Raw genomic sequence first — 20451 nt, 5'->3', positions numbered from 1 at the left:
TTATGGTTTATCATCTGTCACACCTCATCAACACACCGTGCGTGTGTGCTGCTCACACTCACTCATTGATTGACTCACTGAGTGACTGATTGACTGACTCGATTCGATTTGACTCGACACTCGCACTCTCGTAATTATTCTCACTGGCAATATTGTCAATAATTATCTTCATATTTCACGAAAAATATTGTAGACAAATGCGCTTCAACTGGCATGTTTGTCTGTTTGGCTGTGCTTTGTTATTGCTGCTGCTTTCTGCCATTTCTGATAAATACGTGTTAATGCAAACGGAAGAGCATATGAAGCGAGAGGGAAAGAGAGAATGAGAGAGAGAGATACGACAATAACTGTTGTCCAACTCACAATTTGCGTATCTTCCGTTTGGGAAGCAGCTCATTAATTGATATTGATGAGTCTCATTGTGCTAACGGATAGTTATGATCAGGCAATAAATGACAGAGATATGTTTGTCAACCTCAAATGAAGTGGTGACTTCATGTGCTGTGCTCAGATTTCTTGCAATTACGGAAAAGCAACAAGTAGAAAGGCACAATGAAGTCGAGCAGATATCCAGCTATGTAAAATTGGATAATAAATTGATGCATAGTAGTAAAATGCGTTAGATATTTATTTAAGAAAATATCTTTAAGTTGAAATAGCTCTTAAAGATTTTCAATAATAATAATTACTTAATCTATAATAGTGAACTGCTTAGAGACTGTATAAATATAGAGAATTGCCTTACAGCACGATATTAAAATGAATTCACTCTACTTTATAACAAAATGGAATAATAAATATGCTTTGAAGATTATATTGATATAAAAAAAAACGTTTTTATAGTATCTGATTTCAATATTAAACGACTTTCAAGGCATATTAGAAATTCGCTTTAGAAGAATCGATAAAGAAAACTTCCTGATAGAGCAAAATATGATTAACATTCAAAATGAGTAAGTATCTTTGATTTTCTTTATTGCAAAATGGAATAAAGATTGCTTAGAGATTATACACATTAATAAACCCTTCCTTGATAAATTTGGACATTAAGTTTTACCGTGTAATTGAACAATTTTGTTTAATGTAAACTAACATATCTAAATACCTACTTCTACTAACTGACAAAAATAGAATTAACTCTTAGCATCATCCATTGCAAAAATTAGTCATAACCAACGTTGGAGTCGAGACGGTTAAAAGAACCTTAATCTATGTTAAATAAATATACGACATCCATTTAAAATCCTTGACTTCCATCAATACCATTAACTTAAGACCACACTTGATGCAACAGCAAATCAAGTGCAAGGCTTACTTAGCAACATTACGCATACGCCGCATAAGCCTCAAAACTGTGAATGTGGCATAAAGCAACACCAAAATTCTTGCATTGCGGTTTGACGTCAAAGCTTCAGTTCCCTCTGAGAGTGTGTGTGAAGGAAACTTATTCGCGTGAATAATTAATGCCTAAATTACTGCAATCACGTTCCAAATGCAACCTTGTGCAAGGACAGCAATCGAGTGAGATAATGATTTGTAGCGAGTTGTAACTGAGTCATAACCTGAGCCGGAAGTGCAGTGTTTAACCTTTTAAAGCCACTACGACGCTGATTTACTTGAAATTCACTCACATTGGCCATATTCCCAGCACTTTCCCGTTCCCAGCATTTATCATTATTAAGGCCTTTAATTTATGATAGCCCCTCGAACAACAGGCGTTGTCGTTCGTTCGTTCGTTGGTTTTATTTTTTTTTTATGGTGTGTGTGTTTTACATTGACTATAACATCGGGTCATATACTACAGTCACATGTGTAAGTACGGCAGCTGCTGTCGAGGAGTTCAAAGCACTGCCAGGCCCGAGTCAGGTAACTCTCCATGCACACACACACATAAAATCGATAAATCTTAAAAATTCAATAACAGCCGCCGCCGCTGCCGCCGTTTCTGCCACACGCGACTGGGCCTCGGTGCCCCAAAAGGAACGAACAACGAGAGCCACGCCAAAAGCACTGATAAAATGGGGTGCATAAAGGAAAAACACTGAGAGGTATATGTCAAAATCAAAGGCGAGGGTCAATGGCAAATGGGATTGCGCTAGCTGTGGTACAACCAAAAAAAACTGAAACGAAAATGAAACGAAAAAAAAATTAAAGATTTATCAAGCGCTGAAATCAGGCGCTGTAACAACGTTGTCGACACAAGCTCCTCGTTGAGCAAAACTTTTAATTGGCGGCTTTAAGGCATTACGTCTTAACCTCTGCTTAACAACAACAACAGCAACAACAAATACCACCCACAGACAGACAACGAGTAATACACCTACAGCTACACACACACACACTTACAGTTTGTATGTAAAATAAGCCTTCATCAATGCAAGAAGTAGCAGAAAGAAGCTCGTTGAGACGAGCCGCTTCAAACAACAACAACAACAAGAATAAGACAAACTTTTCGCTTTCATGTCTCGAGCCATGGTTGAAAAACTTAAAGTGAATTTCATTATTGGCCTCCTTCGACTCGCTCGCACTTTAAAAGGTAACAAGAAAACCGAGTCGAGCAACAACAATAATAAGAACCACAACAGCAGCAATAATAGCAACAGGAGCTGGAGAAGATGTCAGGTAGAGGCAACAACAATTAATTATATACCAAAATATAGCGGCTGACCAGCTGGCAGGAGGTCCTGCTTCTGCTTTTAACGTAGCCAGCAGTCACAGCCAGCATTTTCCCTGGCATGGCAACAGGCAACAAATGACGAGGATAACGGCATTTTTTTCTTTATGATTTGCCACAAGGCGGCGTCGCACAATTATATGTGTATGTGCTGCTTTTTTTTGTGGGATGTGCGAAGTGGGAGTTGGGAGTAGCACTCGCATTTCGCATTATTTATTGCCCATTCATAGCCACGCATACACTTACAATTATATTATATATAAGGATACATGTGTGTATATATGTAAATGCATACAATATTTGTTTATGTTGATTCTGGTTCCTTATTTTCCTCACCATTAAAGTTTTCCATTTTGAGCAGGTTTTTTTCGCTCTGCTTCATTTTCTTTTCCCCGTATTTTGTTCAAGCTCAAGCGGCTGGCATTTGAGTGCATTTACAGCGATAAGATACTTTGCTAACTCAATTAAGTTCCAACTGCCGTAAGTCATGGTGTATATTTGGCTCCACAATTAAATATGCGCCACTGAAATGCTCTCTTTCTACAATTCAATTAAGATCTTATCTATGCCCATGAAACTAGATTAAAATGGCGCTTTATGGTGGCACATTTTTAAAAGCAAATTTAATTGATGGTCTTTTGATTTTCAATTTAAAATTGAGTAAAATGCATTACACAGAAAGAAAACGGGTAAGAAGAAAATAAAATAATGCGGTATTCATTTTAAAATATATTAAATTAATATACTTCAAAGAATAGAGAAAAATGCAACAGGTTATATTTGGTATATTTATATTGATATATAGTAGTACTATGGCAAAATATACCATATTGTTAGTGCGGTATTATTCTTAATATATAGCGAAATAATATACCACAAAAATACTAAAATATACCAAAGGCTTTATTTGCGCATAACAAGTGCTGTCGATAAAAATTATATCTCTATCTCTTATAGTCTCTGAGATCTAGGTGAACGGGCAGAAGGACAGACGGACATGACTATACTCGTATCATCTCCGCTTTTGACACCAATCCTTTTGCTAGCTACACACCCTTCTACCCCACGGATACCGTGTATACAAATCTTGATCGAAAAGAAAAGAACTTCAGGGGAATCACACAAAGGCAAAAGTAAATAAATCGAAGCAAGATTTTTTATTATTATTAATAAATTATGCAGCAGCAACTCGAGTAAATTAGCTTAGCAAAGTTCAAAGGCTATCATTGAATTATTGTTGCTAACATTAAAGGTTTTTATCACTAGACTTGGGGTTTTTATTGTTGGTGTACTTCTCTTGTGCTGCTTCAGCCTAACAATTAAACCATTTGCAGTTTATAACCATGGCATGCCATTAAACAGAATTAAGTCAGTCCAGCTACCAGTTTCTATGTCTATGTCTCCCCCAACTCCTGTGCCATGGCAAGTCAGTCAGTCAAGCGCAACGCCAGCAACAACTCGAGTACCGATTCAAGAGCGAGAGACAGAGAGAGAGAGAGAGAGAGAGAGAGTGAGAGCTTCGCCATAAATCGCTTATCACGCGACATTAAAACAACAACAACAATGTTAACCCGCTTGTTGCTGTTATTGTTGTTGCTGTTGTTGTTGTTGTTTTACCCCGCAGCAAATGCCAAAAATTGCCGCACACAAAAACAATACACAAAAACACAGCCCCAGAAAATGTAACGGCCACGGAGTTTTAATGTACTGCCGGTTGACTACATCTCCCTTTACATTCTCCCTCCTCAGTCACTCTCTCTCATCATCACTTTTGTTGTTGTGGCTGCTGCGGGGCGCGCGCAGCAGAATGCCGAAAAAAGGAAACCTTGAAAAATGGCAACAGCAGATTAAGCGCATAAAATGCTACAGCTCCCCCTCTGCACAAAATGTCTAGAAGAGAAAAGGCTGTAGGCGAGGGAGGAGAAGAAAGTAGGCGACTTGGTAACCCCAGCGAAATTGGATTTTTGTGGGGCAACGAGAGAGACAGAGAGAGAGAGAGAAAAAGCTGAAATAAAAATTAAGACGTCATCAAAATGCAATTAAAAGTGTAGGTAAAAATGAGAATAGCCGCAGATTTATTTAAGCCCAAAACCCAAAACCGAAACATTAAAGGACAAGGACCAACAACAACAGCAGCAGCAGCAGCAGCTGCTGTGCATTGTCTAAGTATAACAACAACCAACGAACAACCAAATAGATTTGTTGTTGATGGCATTATTAAATTTCTTTTTTATTTTTATTTTTTTTTTATATTATTTTTCATTATATTTTCTGCGGCTCGTTGCCTCAACTGCTGCTGTCATAATATACAAAAAAAAGGCATGCAAAAAGTGTGATGATAGGAAAAATAAACCAGCGAGGAGCGAGAAACTGGATGAAAAGGACATACAGTGCTCTGGGTGCCAAAGCGTTAAGGCCATGGCTAACGATGATGCTGGCTCTTTCTCTCTCCCTCTTTCTGCAGAACAACAACAGCTACAGCGATGTCAGCGCACGACAACATCACGCCCCGGGGGCAACTACAGCAACAGCAACATCAACAACAAAAACAGCAGAAACTCAAAAAGCAACCAACAACAACACCAACAAGAATAGCGACAAATGACCGAAAATGAAAACAGGGCATAAAATGGAATTGACTAAAATTGTTGGCCTTGAAATTAATGTTGACAAACTATATGCCAAAAATTGGCCATGAAACGAATGCTGTGACACCAAACTTAATTATGATAATAATAGACATAGATGTAAATCTAGAAATAGTTGCTGCTGCTGTCATGGCGAATTCTAACGTCATTGCCATGTACTCTAAGTTGTGGGCGAACGAAAGTTCCATTAAGGTAGAGTCGACTATTCAATTAGTTTGTAATTTTGGCGCATAAATTTCTTATGAGGTAATTAAACAAGCTGGTATGATTACTAGAATTATTATACAATTATTAAATAAGCGCTTTCTACTTTTGTGGTTTGTATTTGAACTTTTCCACCAAACAACCTGATCAAATATTTATGTGAAATAATTATTCTTATGCATTAGAAACCAATTGTATGAACATTTTTAATGCAATTATTAATAATGTAAAGAGGTGTTTAAATTGTTTAAAGATTATGGAATAATCGAAGAGCCTAACAAATATGCTTTTCAAATTGCACAACAGATCTAAACAAAAATGAAATATGAAATCAATACCCGTAACCCATTTTTAATAAAAGCAAAAATATACCAATTCAATATACCACAAAAAAGACTGAAATATGTCAAAGGTTGTAGTTTGTATACTTATAGAGTACTACATTTAAAATATGCCATAGAGTTCAAAATAAACCAGATTGTCAGCCAAAGCTATAAATTTGTCTTATTGCAGTCAAATTTTTAGGAATAATAATAACTCTTATTATTGTAAATACCAAATTTGGGGCTCTAGTTTAAACGCTTGTTAAAGTTTCTAACAATTTTGAAGAAGTTGTAAAACATTTAGCAAATATATTAAACAATAACATCGCTAAAATAATAATCGACATTGAATTTATTTTAGATTCACATGACGCTGAAGACCGTGGAAAAAACAGTAGCCCAATGTCACTAAATTCAATTTCTAAAATAAAGCACAAAAAAGAATCATCAGCTGGCCGTGCGCTTAAAACAATAAGGTTCTAATAACAAAACTTTCAAAGTGTAAAAATATTTGTGTTAGTAAATATTGTATATCAAATTTATAAACAATATAAATTCGTGGCAAAATGTCAAGACCAAAATGTATTTTCTGTATGCAAATGTAGTGACCTGTTTTCGCGCAAATAAATTGTATTATGGAATATATATTTTATCTTTTCATTATTTTAATAATGTATTAACGTTGTTCATATTTTCAATCAATAGGCAATCAATTGCAACCTTTAAAGCAAGGTTGGCAAAGCTCTTTCATTATCGAAAAGGCATTATATATAGGGGGGGGGGGGGGGGGGGGGGCAAAGGCAGACACAGCAGCAAGGACATCGCTGACAGCAATCGCAATCGCAATCTCGATAAGCATACACGCACAAATACACACATATGGTTACTATACGTCAATATCAAAGGTTGGCCAAGGGAGAGAGAATCTGTTGCAATCACGAGACTCGGCGCTAAGCAGCTTGGCAGTGTAAGTAATCTGGATTGCGAGATTGCATTAAAGCCAAACAATATTTAAAAAGCGTTTTACTCATTTGCCACGCCCCCAAACCGCTACAGCTTCAGCTGCACAGTCCCCAGAACACTGGCAATCGCTTTCATACCCCAGAGACATAACTGTAATTACAAGAGCATACGACTGACGCGCTTTACCCTACTATACTATATACTTATAAAAGCCCGGCTGTGAAACAACAAATAACAAACAACAAGCAACGTCGTCGTTGTCGTCGTCTGTTGCGGAAATGCCGCAAGCAGCAAAATCGAAAATACAAGAAAAAAAAAACAGAGAAATACAAGAAAATTACATACATATATATAAATTAAAAAACGAACCATGAAATAAGAAAATTTATCAGAAGCAACAGCTCAGCTTTGGCAAAGGTAAAAAAAAAAACCAAAGCGAAAAGCGAGGCGCATCAGTGGGAATGCAGTCAGAGGGGGGTTGAGTTGAAAAGGCAGCAGCAGCAGCAAAAGCGGCGGCTGGAACAGCTCAAGCCAAGCTGCCAGGTGAGCACAATTTAATTTCTCAAGTTGGGTCTCTAATCAAAAGGATTTTTATCGCCTTGCCAACGACGAAGACGAGGACGAAGCCGAGGACGAGGGCGAGGACGATTTTGCGAAAGACGAGAACGAACATGAGGACGATGGCCGCCTTTGACAGCATTTTTATACAGTCTGCAAAACGTTGACAGGCTTCAGAGGCTCTGCAGAGCAGCTCCAACAGCAACAGACTGAGACAGAGACTGAGAACGAGAACGAGACTGTGACTCAGACTCCGGACTTTGACTGAGTGCGACGCTAACTCAGGCGCTGTGACAAGGACACGACAGAGCCACAGGACCCGCCGCCGTCGCATGCAGCACGCAAAAACCCATCCGTACCCCATCGTTGCTTGCCACAGCCTGCTGCCTGACTGAAGTGTGTGTCACAAACATGACAAGCGACGTCAACCGCCGGCAGCTCAAATAACACAAAAAAAAAAAAGCAGAAACGACGGCAACGAGAAAAAATACTGAGTAAATCATTTGGCCAAGCCAAGTGAAAAGCCGAGTTACTTTTTTGCCATTTTTGTTTTATTTTTTGTTCGCCATCGTTGGAGGCGACAACTAATTAAATTAGGCAATGCTTGCGCAATCCTTTTCGGCTGCTGCGGCTTGAAAACATAAATAAACTGAAAGCAGAAATTGGCGACGCGTCGCTGTCGCTGTCGCAGTCACAGTCACAGTCAACGTCAGCGTTGCCGTCATTGGCTTCCGCTTCCGTGCCGGAAACCATTTTGGCGTGAATTCAGCCAAGTTTCTGAGAGTTTCTCATTTGCAGCGCATTTCGCTTGAATTTTGCATTAGCCACAGCACGCTGAAGTCGCCTCAATCCATGAAGGGAGAGGCAAAGAGAGACGTTGGCGATAAGTGCAGGCTCGTTTGAAATAAATATGCCGCAAGGCAAACAAACAATCAGCCGACTGCTGCTGGTGGACCGGCTGGCATGCGGCATGCGGCGTGGGCCGCTAAGTAAACGACGCGTCAGGCAAACCGCAGTCCAACACAGCCGCCAGGAATCGACAGTCAGCAGTCAGCAGCCTGAAGCCAAATGCCCGTAGAAGCCATCAAGAGTCCTGATTCCTGAGTCCTGAGAACGTGCAACCAACCAACCAACCCTCCCCTGCCACTTCTTCGTGTTGTAGTACTACTACAGTAAAGCCATTGAATGGCAACTATACCCGCCGCCTCCGCCCACCTTTGATGGCTTCGCTTCCGTCGCCATCAGTTTGGCAAACGACGTCAACGGCCGCCATTTGCAATTCAATTGCAAAAGCGCCACCTTTTGACGAGTGACGGAAATCGCTTACTATGCAGCTAAGCGCGGCCAAAAAGCAAAAGGCAAAGGTTTACCAATACTTATCCCACTCCCCTCGCTTTCACCCCTTTACCTCCCCTCCAGCTGCTGCCATCCCTTGTGATCATTCAACGCTTTACCAAGTCGAATTGTCGCACCCAGAAATTGCACAATAAAATGTGCTCAGCATTGTGCCCAGCAACAAGAACTAATATCGCATATATAGTACGTATATGTATATGTATGTATTTGTAAATGGAACGAAGGCAGTCTAATCCAAGACCAGTCCAAGGATTAAGCGTTAGTGATGGGCGAGTGAAACTTGCTTTTAGAGAAGCAGCAGAAGTGACATTTTAAGCTATAAACATTAATCATATTTAGTCTTTGATGACAAAAATCTAAATATTAGCATAATTTGGTCAACAATTTTACTTTACAAAAATCATTTTATTGAGTATTATCTGCATACGAAAAAAGACTAAAATGTAAAAAAGGCTATATTTGGTATATTTATATATTATCATATTAAAAATATACCAAATAGTACAAATTATAAATATTTCATTGTCTGTGTACGAAAAATACCAAACTACACAGATGACTTTCAAATTATACCAAAAATTACAAAATATACCAAACAGTGAAAAATATACCAATTATCTAGTAAAGCATCTAACACCAGTCTAAGAATTAAGCTTTAGTAATGGTTGCTTATAAATAGCAACTCAGCTTTAAGGAACGAGCTGCATTCCAAGTGACATTTTAAGCTATACAACTGTAATCATACTCTGTCTTTGATAACAAAAGTCTGAATATTAGCATAATGTGGCCAACAATCATTTTTTCTTTCCAACACTCATTTTTATAGACTATTGTCTGCATTTGTTTTTAAAGACAGTTCAGCATCTTGGCTGCACATTATATTGCTTAAAAGTTTACTCTCTTTTGGGCTTCTCAACAAATTATATTCGAGTGCTCTTCGCGGTGAAGTCCCGCCACGGCAGCAAGACAACGAGCGAAAACTTTTGTGTGCTCGCGATAAATTTGACCTTGTTTTCAAAGAAACTAGTTTTTGCCGATTCACGCTGCCGTCTCTAGGGGCCATTATTATGGCAATCGCTGGGCACAAAATGCAAGTCAATTAAGTAGCAAATGGTTGGTTTGCATCAGTGCAAACAATCAAAGAGAAGCAGCGAGAAGCGTTTCAAGCATCTTCTGCATAAATCGAGAGCAAATTGAGCCAATTCCTGTATAAATACTACGCACTAACGAGATGAAAGATGAGATGAGAATTGCCAAGCCAGAGTGAACTACTGCAAGCTAAATCTGAAGGAGAGACATGAGCATGAGGCTAACGATAAGGATGCAGCTATAGTAGTCGTACTTGTAGTTGTAGTTGTAGTAGTGGCAAAGGCTAAAATGAAAGGCAAGCGATGAGAGTTTGGTTCGCATTACCAGTAAAAGTGCCATAAAAATGTGTATTAAAATGAGTAAAAACATTTATTTGCATAAAAGTCGGCCACGAGTGAATGGGACAGCAATTGACAGACAGAGACGGAGTCACAAAAAAAAATACAAAAAAAAAGAGTGAGAGAGGGAGTGCAGAGAGAAAAAAATACAATTTCAAGTGGCAAAAGTTTTAGCTGCGTACACTTTTAGCCCCCGACTCGAGGCTCTCGAGTATGCACTCGAGTCACGCATAAGTTGCAAGCAAGCTGAGCAGAGTAGAGCAGGTCGAAGGAAACACTAACACAAATGGCAGCCAGCAAGGATACCCGTACACCAGACCAAATTGCAAGTTAAGCCAAAAGGCCAAACAGAATCACACTCACACACACACACACACACACACACACACACACACATAACGCATAGCTGTGCAAAGTGCGTTTCAGGGTTGCAGCAATATTTAGTCAAGAACCTTCTTATAAACCAAATAAAACCAAATTTCCAACTAAACTCAAAGCTTGCAAAAGGTGCTTCAAGGGGAAAGAGCGAGAGTGCTGCGTTACACATATTTGCACTTAAAAAGTCACGCTTATGCAGCTGGCAACGGCAGCTAACAGACGGCATTGCTCGTGTTTTAATCAAGATTATCATTTATTTCATACTAATTAATATGGAAGACTTTGCCACTATTTCGACGTGTTAATTTAATAATAAAAATAATTAAGAAAGCTGAATTCGAGTATGCTTGACTGTCAGATACAGGTTACCTATTATTAATATACCGAAAAATACTAAAATTCACCGAAGAATATATTTGGTATATCGATATACTGTTACATAAAGTTACAAAAATACCCAAAATGCAATATTTGGTATATCTATATACTACTACATAAAAATATGTCAAAAATAATATTCCGAAAATGTACTACAAAATACCAAATGCTATACATACTTTATACATATTTATTTATTTAAAATGGTTAGCTATAAAGCAATGGCTGCAAAGGCCTTCAGCTATATCTATCTATACAACATTATCATGCAAAGAAATCTAAGACCCGAATGCAACAATAGTTTTTGCCGTACAAAATAATATTCTCTGTTCTACTTGCCGTTGATTATTCCAAAATCTCATCGTATCTTGGAAGCTGCTTATACATAAATAATTTCAGCTGCAGATGTCTCAAGTGCACCCATGTTGCACGTTTCGACAGCAGCAGTAACTTCTTGGAAAATGAAATGCTATTGCGTTCAATGCCACACAAAATGAAAATATACGCAATCAATTCTGTTTACCCTTCATCTATCCTTCCTCTTGCTCTCTGTGATGTGCTAGCGTATGAGTTTGGCTGTCAAGTCCAAGTCAAAGTCTCGTCAAAGTCGTGAAGGCCAACGGCGATTAACTTAAGTCAAACATTGAGTGATTGTTTTGCAGTTGGGGTGGAACATAAACTTCAATTCGAACTCCAAGTCGAAGTCCAGTGGACAGTCTGTAGCTGATTAAGGCTGCTTCTGTTGGTGCTGCATTTGTTATCATAGACACTGAGACGATGACGATGAGCAGCAGTAGTAACGGCAACAGCAACACCGGATGGCAGTTGAGACCCACAGGCAGTCCGGTTGCAATGCGGTTATCAAAGTGTCTGCGAATGAGGCACGCAAAACGCGTCAACATCCAACGACGACATGACGACAAGGCACAAACGCCAAATGGTGACAACGAGCTGAAGTAGAAGGAGCAGCAGGAGTGGGGGTTATATATAGAGATGGAAAGGAAAAGAAGATGTAGCTGGAGTAGCAGCAGTGACAGGATTTCCGCGGCATCCGAACGGATAAAAATAAATTCAGAAATTGCTACCGTTTCTGCTCGACTCTCACACCAGCAGGAGCAGCAAAACACCAAGGACAACTGCCAACTGGCAACTGGCAACTTTTGCTCAAGTGTCGTCAATGATTGTTCTCCTTCTTCTCCATTCGCCCGTTGTATTTTTACCTCTTGATGCTTTAAGTCGTCGTCATCGTCAACGCACAGAAGGCATATAGTATATATATGTATGTATACCCAACTAAATCCCAACTCGTTTGCGATTCGATTTGCGTCGCTTTAACTTTTTCCCGTCGATTGAGCTTTGCATTCTATTTTTAAAATATCCTGACACTCACACACAACACGAGCACGAAGAAGGCAAATTGAGGAAATGCCAAGGCACAAATATTTGGCAACGAGTTGATCTCCGAAACATAATTTTGACTGTGGCAATCCATCAACGCTTTGCGCTATGCCCAAAATTAACATCAATTAGTGCTGCCGCTCAAAATGTATGTCAATCAGACAGACAGACAGACATAACTGGTCCAAAATTCAAGCACAAGCCCAAAAGCAAATGGAATATTTTGTCAGGCAACCGAGTCAAGTTTTTGCAGCTGGTTGTAATTATGGCAAGTCAGTGGAAACAATGCAGCTTCTATGGTTGTAGTTGCCAGCCTTATACTTGAACTCTCAGCAAGATATATACACTTAGTTTGCCAAAGAGCTATTCCTTATCCTGAGCTCCCTTATACTTATCCCACACTTACCACTGCCCAGTTTTCCCTTCTTGCTACTGCTTGCTGCCCACTCAAAGTGTGGCTCTGTCTCATTGCGCTAATGATAAATGGACATTGGGATATTGTCGATGCGATAATGAGAGGGCGCGTGCTTCATTCTCTTTCAGTGTGTATGTGTGTGTGCCAAAGTGTGTGGGAGTTGAGTCTTTACATTAATCATAGCATACTTATGAGCGTCAAGTGTAATTGAAAGACATTAGAAAACTTGTTTTAATGGCGCCAAGTTTGTGTTATGGATTTATAAACATTGCTTATGCTTTTTCGCCATCGCCAACGCATTCATTATTGATTGTCAAACTTACAACTTGCCACACGCTCATTATGTATGATCCTAAGAAACTAATTTAATTTGTGTAAAAAATTATTAAATAAAAAAAACCAGTAAGAATCGAATAGTGTGCTCTACTGTGAAATGCTATATTTGGTATATTGATGTACACTCAAAATATACCATAGAAAACAAATAATACAAAATTGTGAACTAAAACAACTAAGACCCTAGTAGTAAACTATTGTAAATTTATAGAGACAATTTAACTAAAAGCAATATACAAATTTTAAGAATTATTAAAAGACGAACTGAAGATGACGAGTAGCTGAGGAGGAAGGTTTTCTATTACCTTTACAATGATTCTAGTTACTTCTTTCAGATGTAAATCAGGCAAAGCAGAGATTGCTGATGAAATTCAAATCCTAATATCGTAGAACTCTTTTAGCTAGTAACGATCTGCTCGACCACTTTGAACCAGTTTGGTCTTATTTTGGTTTGCAAAACTCTTACCGAACTCGATTCGTGGAACTGATTAGCATTGACACTATTTGTCAATAAACAGAAACACACATCACACACGACACTAAATTGAGAAATTAGAAACTTTTATTAGTTTCGGTTTTTAGGCCTTGGTTTTAATCAAAAGCTTTTCTTTCTCCCTCACTCTCCGCCGGTTTCCTCATTCTCTATCTATCTCTCGTAGTCACTCCATCCACCAAATTAAAATAAAAACCACTTTTTCCATTACATTTTATTTTACTTGCACGTTAACACGACACATTTCCTCTACTCTCTCTCCGACTGGTTGTCGAATGTGTGTGTGTAAAAAGGGGTGCGAATTGGGTGACGTGGCAATGCGGCTTTTGTGGCCTGAGCCTTTGATTGATAGAAACAAGAGTTGCACAAATTACGTTACTCTTGCGCTCGCATCGCACATTCAATATTTACAGCATTCTTTGTGGCGCAGCATTTGCGGCTCTTTAAAAATAGCAAAAAGTTCAAAGTTCAGTTGCATACTTTTGTGGTGCGCGCTTTAAAAATCTACTCAGTTTAGGTTTTGCGGGGGAACCCAACAGAAAAAAAAAAACCAAAAAATCAACAAAAAGTTAAGAAAATTGCAAAATACGAGCGCGCACACAGTTAATAAAAGTTTATGCGTAGAATATCAGCAATAAAGCTGCCCTCTCAACTTTAGATATAATTAAATTTCCCCAACAATGTGCTCCCTCTAAACGTACGCACATACAAGCCAAGTAAAGTATATGTATATAAGTTAGTATATTTACGTTAGTATATTTCATATTTCTTTGCAGAAATAATTTGCCGAAGCTTGCACCACGTTTATTCCATCTTTTCATATACATTTTTTTTTGTGCCCTGTTTTGCATAAAGTACAAAGGGCAAGAGGAACCGGCAGCAAACTGTGAACAAGGCTAATATCTTTTTAAATCATAACTTGACTTGCTCTCTCTCTCTCTACAGTAACACAGAGACACCAAGGCACACAGAGACAGTGACAGAGGCACAAGCATAACAGGTACCCCCTGAGGGCCTTGAAAGAGAATCATCGCTCCCTTTTGCATAAAGTCCAAAGTTACAGTTCCGTTGGCGTTTGAATAATTGTTTGACATTTTGAATAATTTAATTCAGCGACTGTTTTTAAGTGTTGTTCGAGTGAAAATGAAATTGAAAACCAGATTTTTGCCAAGCATCTCCCTCTCTCTAGCATTCTGTCGCACTCTCTCGCACTTGCGTTTGGAGCTCAAGATTATGGCTTAGGGAATTTGGTGACGGCGTCGAGGACGCCGCTGCCAGGTTTTTATTTGCCCAACACAAAAGCGACAACAGACAAAACGCCCCCTCGAGGAGGGCGGTTTGTGGGCGGCAACATCGTCGCAGGCTGCCCAGGAAAACTGCTCACTAATCGAGCAATTAAACACGTCTCGCATTTGGGCCCGGCTGTCGGCCAACTGCCTGAACTGCCACAGTTGGCTTAAACAAGCTCACGCTGACGACGACGAACAGGTTGCAGCAATTTCACACACATACACACACTCGTATACAAAAATGCCAATTAATAATTTAGTAAGCCAAAGCTAATTGAAATCGGTGTTAATAAAACTGACATAAAACCGATGAAGTCTATTAAATATTCAGCAAATGTCCAACTGCATTGCAAACTCAACTATTCATTTGCCGCGCTTTAAATTTATGCACTTGTGAAGCAATTATCTGCTCCGACTTTTCGCTACCAATTTAATATGCGTTCCTGTTGTCCAGTGTGACTATTTTTGCCCACGTGCAACTTCAAAGCAACGCACACACACACACGCACACACAAAAAGAGAAACTAAAACAGTTTAAGTGGCACTTTTATGGCATTGCCAAGAGGCAGTCGCAGTCGCTGCCACAGTCAACGTCGACGTCAACACCGACGCCTTTGCCCTGATAATTGCCACACGGTAACGAAGCAAAGGTTGAGAGCTGAGCTCAGGGAGACCAGAGACTAGAGACTAGGCCCCTAAAGACATTTACAGTGGCTTATGGCAGCGTATTAATAGTCGCATAAGCAAGCTAAAGACTCGACTTGGACACGACTGGGACACACAAAACCTTTGCATAGGCCAGGCCAGGCCAATTAAAGTGCCCAGCAGGAAATGGATAAAGTGCTTATTAATTCGGCGCTTTAATTTCTTCATTTGTTTTCCATTCACCTGCAAAAACAAAAGGCTTCAGTCAGTCTTGACAACCATATTTAGCTCGTTGGCCATGCAAAGCCAATTGTGTGACTAAATGTGCTCCATTTCCATGACCATTGCTTTCTCGCATCACTTCGCGCTTTCCCTTTTTGAGTTCAGAGTTTTTCCCCTTTTTTCTTCGCCCCAAACGGCGGCGCACATTTGACTAATGCACAACAAAAGTGGAGTGTTACAGGATATGCATAATACATCGGGTACACTTGTAAGTGAGACAATAATAGAAAAGAAAAAGCGCTCCAGCGCACACAGACACTGAGCCAAAGAGACAGAGCAGGCTCAGTGCAAAGCGTGAAGAACAAAAAAAAAAAAAAAAAAAACTCAAACTAGAAAGCAAGAAAAATAGCAAAGCAAAGTAAAGCAACGCAAAGCGAGAGCGGAGACAAAAAGTGACGGCTAAAGGATGACAATACAAACTGGCGCCACTTGCCTCGCACGCAGAGTATTCTCGCTAGGCCAACAACACATATTTCTCTCATTTTTTTTTTTTTGCTGTTTTTTTCGCCTTTTCTATGTTTCTAGGATGAGTGCGGCTCGACGTTGACGTTGACGTCGACAGTATGCCAGAGCCTGCCAGATAGCAGCCACATCAGCAACAACAACAACAGAGAGTGAGTAAAGTCAGCTTTAACACCTGACCTGCTGCTGTTGCTATTGCTGCTGCTGCTTGCCACTTATGCATGGCTGTTATGCTCCGGCAAACTGGCAACACGCACACATCATTTTTTTTTCGTTGTATCCAAACGAAGCCCAAAGCGTTCATTCTCTGCTTGACCCATATCCTACAACGAGTTTGCTGCACAACTAATAAGCATGTGCACATTGACCTTAGTTGTTGTTATTGTTGTTGCATCTGGAGCAGCATCCATCGACAGTATGTGTGTGAAAGGGTGTGAAAGCTAATTAAAGTCGACACACATCGCGTATACGCAATTTATGTAAAATAAAGCAAATTTGCACAGTGTATGTTAATGAATCTCTATATTAATATTGTGCACTTTTCCAAGCACAACTGTCTATAATCGGCATCACAATTTGCATATTAGCATAATAATCAACAGCAACATTATCAGAAAAGTAAAAAAACATGAAATTGTTGCTTTAAATTTACAATTGAAATCGAAATCGAAAACTCATTTCATAAATTTTGATTATTTTTCGTAAACCCATTTTGCATTTATTTATTTTAAATGTAAATATTAATAATTCACTGATGACATTACGAACCAATTGTCGTGATAATAATAAAATCAAATAATGGGAATTTACGCTGCTCAACTTTAAGTTACCAAGCACAGAATCTTCAACTTTAATTGTAAATCATAATAATTTTCTGATGAAACTTGCTCAACTTCAAGTTACCAAGCACAAATTCTGTAACTTTAAAGTTATGAATTTTCTTTTAATTTTTGTGACCCTCTCATATGCTATTTAGCACATTTTAGTGTACTTTTTTGCCATTCAAGTCAGTTGAATGGCAATAAAAAATACCCTCAAATAAAAAGTACCCAAATGAGCATTCAGTTGAATTCAATTTGCTGCATTTGCTGTTCATCTAATTATATATTGTGAGACTATAAGAACTCTATAAATAAACATTTGTGAAATTAATTAAAACCGCACCGCACTCTCAACATTTAACCAAATCTACATTTTATCTTTGATATTCACTTAATTATACCCTCTTATGCACAGACACAAAAGCAAGGTATATTGTAATTTAAGTTATTCAAATGTGAATGATGAATAATATAATTACAGATGACCAACCAAATAACTGCTTTGTAAATAATTGAATTGATATTCTGAAATTATGTCAAGCAATTTCAATTTGTCAACTTGCTGTCTTACAAATGACAAATGGAATTAACAAATGCAAAATTATCAATGTAAAAAGGAAACATTCCGAATCATTTAAACATAAATGTATGACAATCTAAATCTTGGCACTTGACAAAGTTGTTGAACTTGTGGAATTCTATCAATTGCACAAACATATTTTGTTGATTAGCTTGGAATTTTATTCAATGAAATACGCAAATTGATAATTATAGGGTATGCGCAGCTTTATTAAGCAACTTTAATCTTTTCGCTTTCGTTTTGAGTTGTACGTTATAAATGATAAGCTTTAATATCTATAAGTGTTAAGTGTTTTGGTTGAGCATATTTTCTTGTGATTTGATAAAAGAACTAACCGTGGGGTAACTTCGTATTGATAAGGCAATAAATCACGATTCTGTGGTTAGTCTATTTAAAGACTTTGGATCGCACAGAACGTTAAAGTTGACAAATCTTTTGTGCAATGACAGTGACCTGGGATAGTGTTAACAAGCTCTGGAGTGGTCCTGAACGATCCTCCATGTACAGTGATGACACTTCAGTGGGTAGAATTATATTCAATACCATGAATAATTATCCCAAGAACGTGTGTCAGGTGAGAGTGAAGAACAAAAGAGTAAAGAATCCTAGAAATATCCTCGAAATAAATACCGAAATATAATGTCACAGATATCAGATAGCGATGGCATTGTTGTGACCAACGAGAAGGCCATCACCTGGGCCATTCGCATTGCCCAGCATCTGAAGCAACGTGGCCTGGATCACAGAAGTGTCGTCGGTGTCGTGGGCAGGAATACAACCTATGTAATGCCCATGGGTTTGGCATGCCTGCTAAATGGCACACCATTCCACGGTGTAAATCCCATTTTCGATGAAGGTACAAAACTCTTTTATTCTAGCACATTCTAGTCAACTAATCAATTGCCTTGCAGAGACTCTCAAATACATGTACAACATAACACGACCTGCATTGATATTCTGTGATGCACAATTTTATGATAAGGTTCATGCAGCCACCAAGGAATGGAATCCCGAAATTATATTGCTTTCTGGCCACATTGAAGATGTTCTGACTATTGAGAGTCTGTTGACCAAAACTGCTACTGAAATGTTTTATCAGTAAGTGCTTAGCAAGTGTGTGAGTTATTTTTTGTTTTATAACTTTAATCTCAATTTAGACCGGAACCACTTAAAGATGGCAGTGATCAGACCATTGCTATACTCTGCTCCTCTGGCACCACGGGTTTGCCCAAAGCTGTCTGTGTTTCAAACAATGTGTTGGTGCAGGATAAAATGTAAGTTAAAGGAACTTCTTCAACAAACATATTAATGCTTGACTTTGGCAACATTTTACAGGCTGGTCAATAGCGAAACCATATTCTTCATCACAAGCGGCTTGGATTGGATTAGCGGCCTGTGGGCTTTCCTTTTCAGCACCTTCTTTGGCAGCACTCGCATCATCACAGACCAACCTTTCTCCCCGGAATACTTTGTGAGATTGGTGCGTAAATATAAAATCAATTATGCCACCTTGGCTCCGGTGCATTTGGCTGCCATTGCCGCCTGCAAAGAAGCCACACCCGAAGCGCTCGCCTCGATGAGAAATCTAAACTATGGCGGTGGCATTTTGTCGCAATCGACACTGGAACGCACACAGGAATTATTCAAGGAAGCTACTTACAATTCGGGTTATGCCATGTCCGAAGTTGGCATAGTTACAATGAGTTTTGGCATCCGCAATGCAGCAACAGCTGGCCATCCAAATCCGGGCATTAAGATACGCATTGTCGACGAGTCTGGAAAGAGATTAGGCCATAATGAGGTGGGTGAGATCTATGTGCATACGGGTAAGCGTTGGAATGGCTACTATGGCAATCCAGTTGCAACACGGCAAATGCAAGACTTTGAAGGTTGGATTCATACGGGAGATTTGGGATACTTTGACAATGACAACAATCTGTATATTGTGGATCGCAAAAAGGAAACCCTCAAGTACATGGGCATTCATTATTGGCCTACGGAAATTGAGAATGCAATTCTGGAGTTGCCACAAGTCAAGGCTTGCTGTGTCATTGGCGTTCCAGATGATCTAATTGGCGATGCAGCTGGTGCTTTGGTGCTCAAGAATCCCGATTGTGAGATTAGCGAAAAGGAAATCGTTGACTATGTGATCAAGCGGCTGCCGATTGAAACAAAGCATCTGCATGCCGGAGTTCGTTTCGTGGACAGATTGCCATTCAATGCCAATGGCAAATTCATGCGTAAGCAAGGACTTGAAATGTTTCTGGCACAATAAGTGGACTATGTGATTGGGAGTGAAGCAAGCGTTGTTTAACTCTATTATATATAATTACTTTTTATAATTGTTATTATTTTCAAGGGGCTCACATTTGGGAAATTGAAAAAGTTGTACTGTTTAAAAATGAATCTTAAAAAATAATTCGGAAATTTCGTTAAAAAATTAAGTTTTTCCAAAAGCCTCTTGTACATATATTTTTTAAGCTTTCAAGTGATCAGCAAATAAATAAAATATTATGCTACTAAAACAAATTCTTTATTTATTTTTGCAATCTTTATACTATTTTAACTACTCTTCTATTATCACAGCTTCCCGCTTAATTGCATTACAAATTTCCTAACAATAAACTGTTTCCCTGTTGGACATCAGCGATTAACCTGTTAGCTACAAATTGACCATAAACTGCACTGAATGCACACAAAGCACAGCATGAGAAGCACTTGAATGTAAATGTTATTTGCATTTATGCAAATATCTTATGTTTCCGATCACATTGTAGAAAAGCATGTAAAGGGCGCGTAATTCGATCATAGTACAAACAGA

At 38.9% G+C, this 20451-nt stretch overlaps 1 protein-coding gene and 1 long non-coding RNA gene across 2 annotated transcripts in view; one reads left to right on the top strand and one right to left on the bottom strand.

The window, feature by feature from the left end:
* Positions 1-20451, bottom strand: part of LOC127565122 (uncharacterized) — a 216065-nt gene that overhangs the window by 163363 nt on the left and 32251 nt on the right. Inside the window, exon 2 of the long non-coding RNA XR_007954510.1 lies at positions 19291-19405. This is a non-coding gene — a long non-coding RNA (uncharacterized LOC127565122). The remainder of the gene's footprint in view (positions 1-19290; positions 19406-20451) is intronic.
* On the top strand, positions 17790-20100 carry LOC117565994 (uncharacterized). Its single transcript, XM_034245413.2, has 5 exons — positions 17790-18204; positions 18279-18486; positions 18542-18728; positions 18788-18904; positions 18966-20100. The coding sequence occupies exons 1-5, from the start codon at positions 18073-18075 to the stop codon at positions 19903-19905; spliced, it is 1584 nt and encodes a 527-aa protein (XP_034101304.1). The 5' UTR covers positions 17790-18072; the 3' UTR covers positions 19906-20100.

This window comes from Drosophila albomicans, chromosome 2L, assembly GCF_009650485.2.
Source record: "Drosophila albomicans strain 15112-1751.03 chromosome 2L, ASM965048v2, whole genome shotgun sequence".
NCBI classification, from domain to species: domain Eukaryota; kingdom Metazoa; phylum Arthropoda; class Insecta; order Diptera; family Drosophilidae; genus Drosophila; species Drosophila albomicans.
The sequence above is the reverse complement of the archived record's forward strand: the minus strand, read 5'-3'. Positions and strand labels throughout refer to the sequence as shown.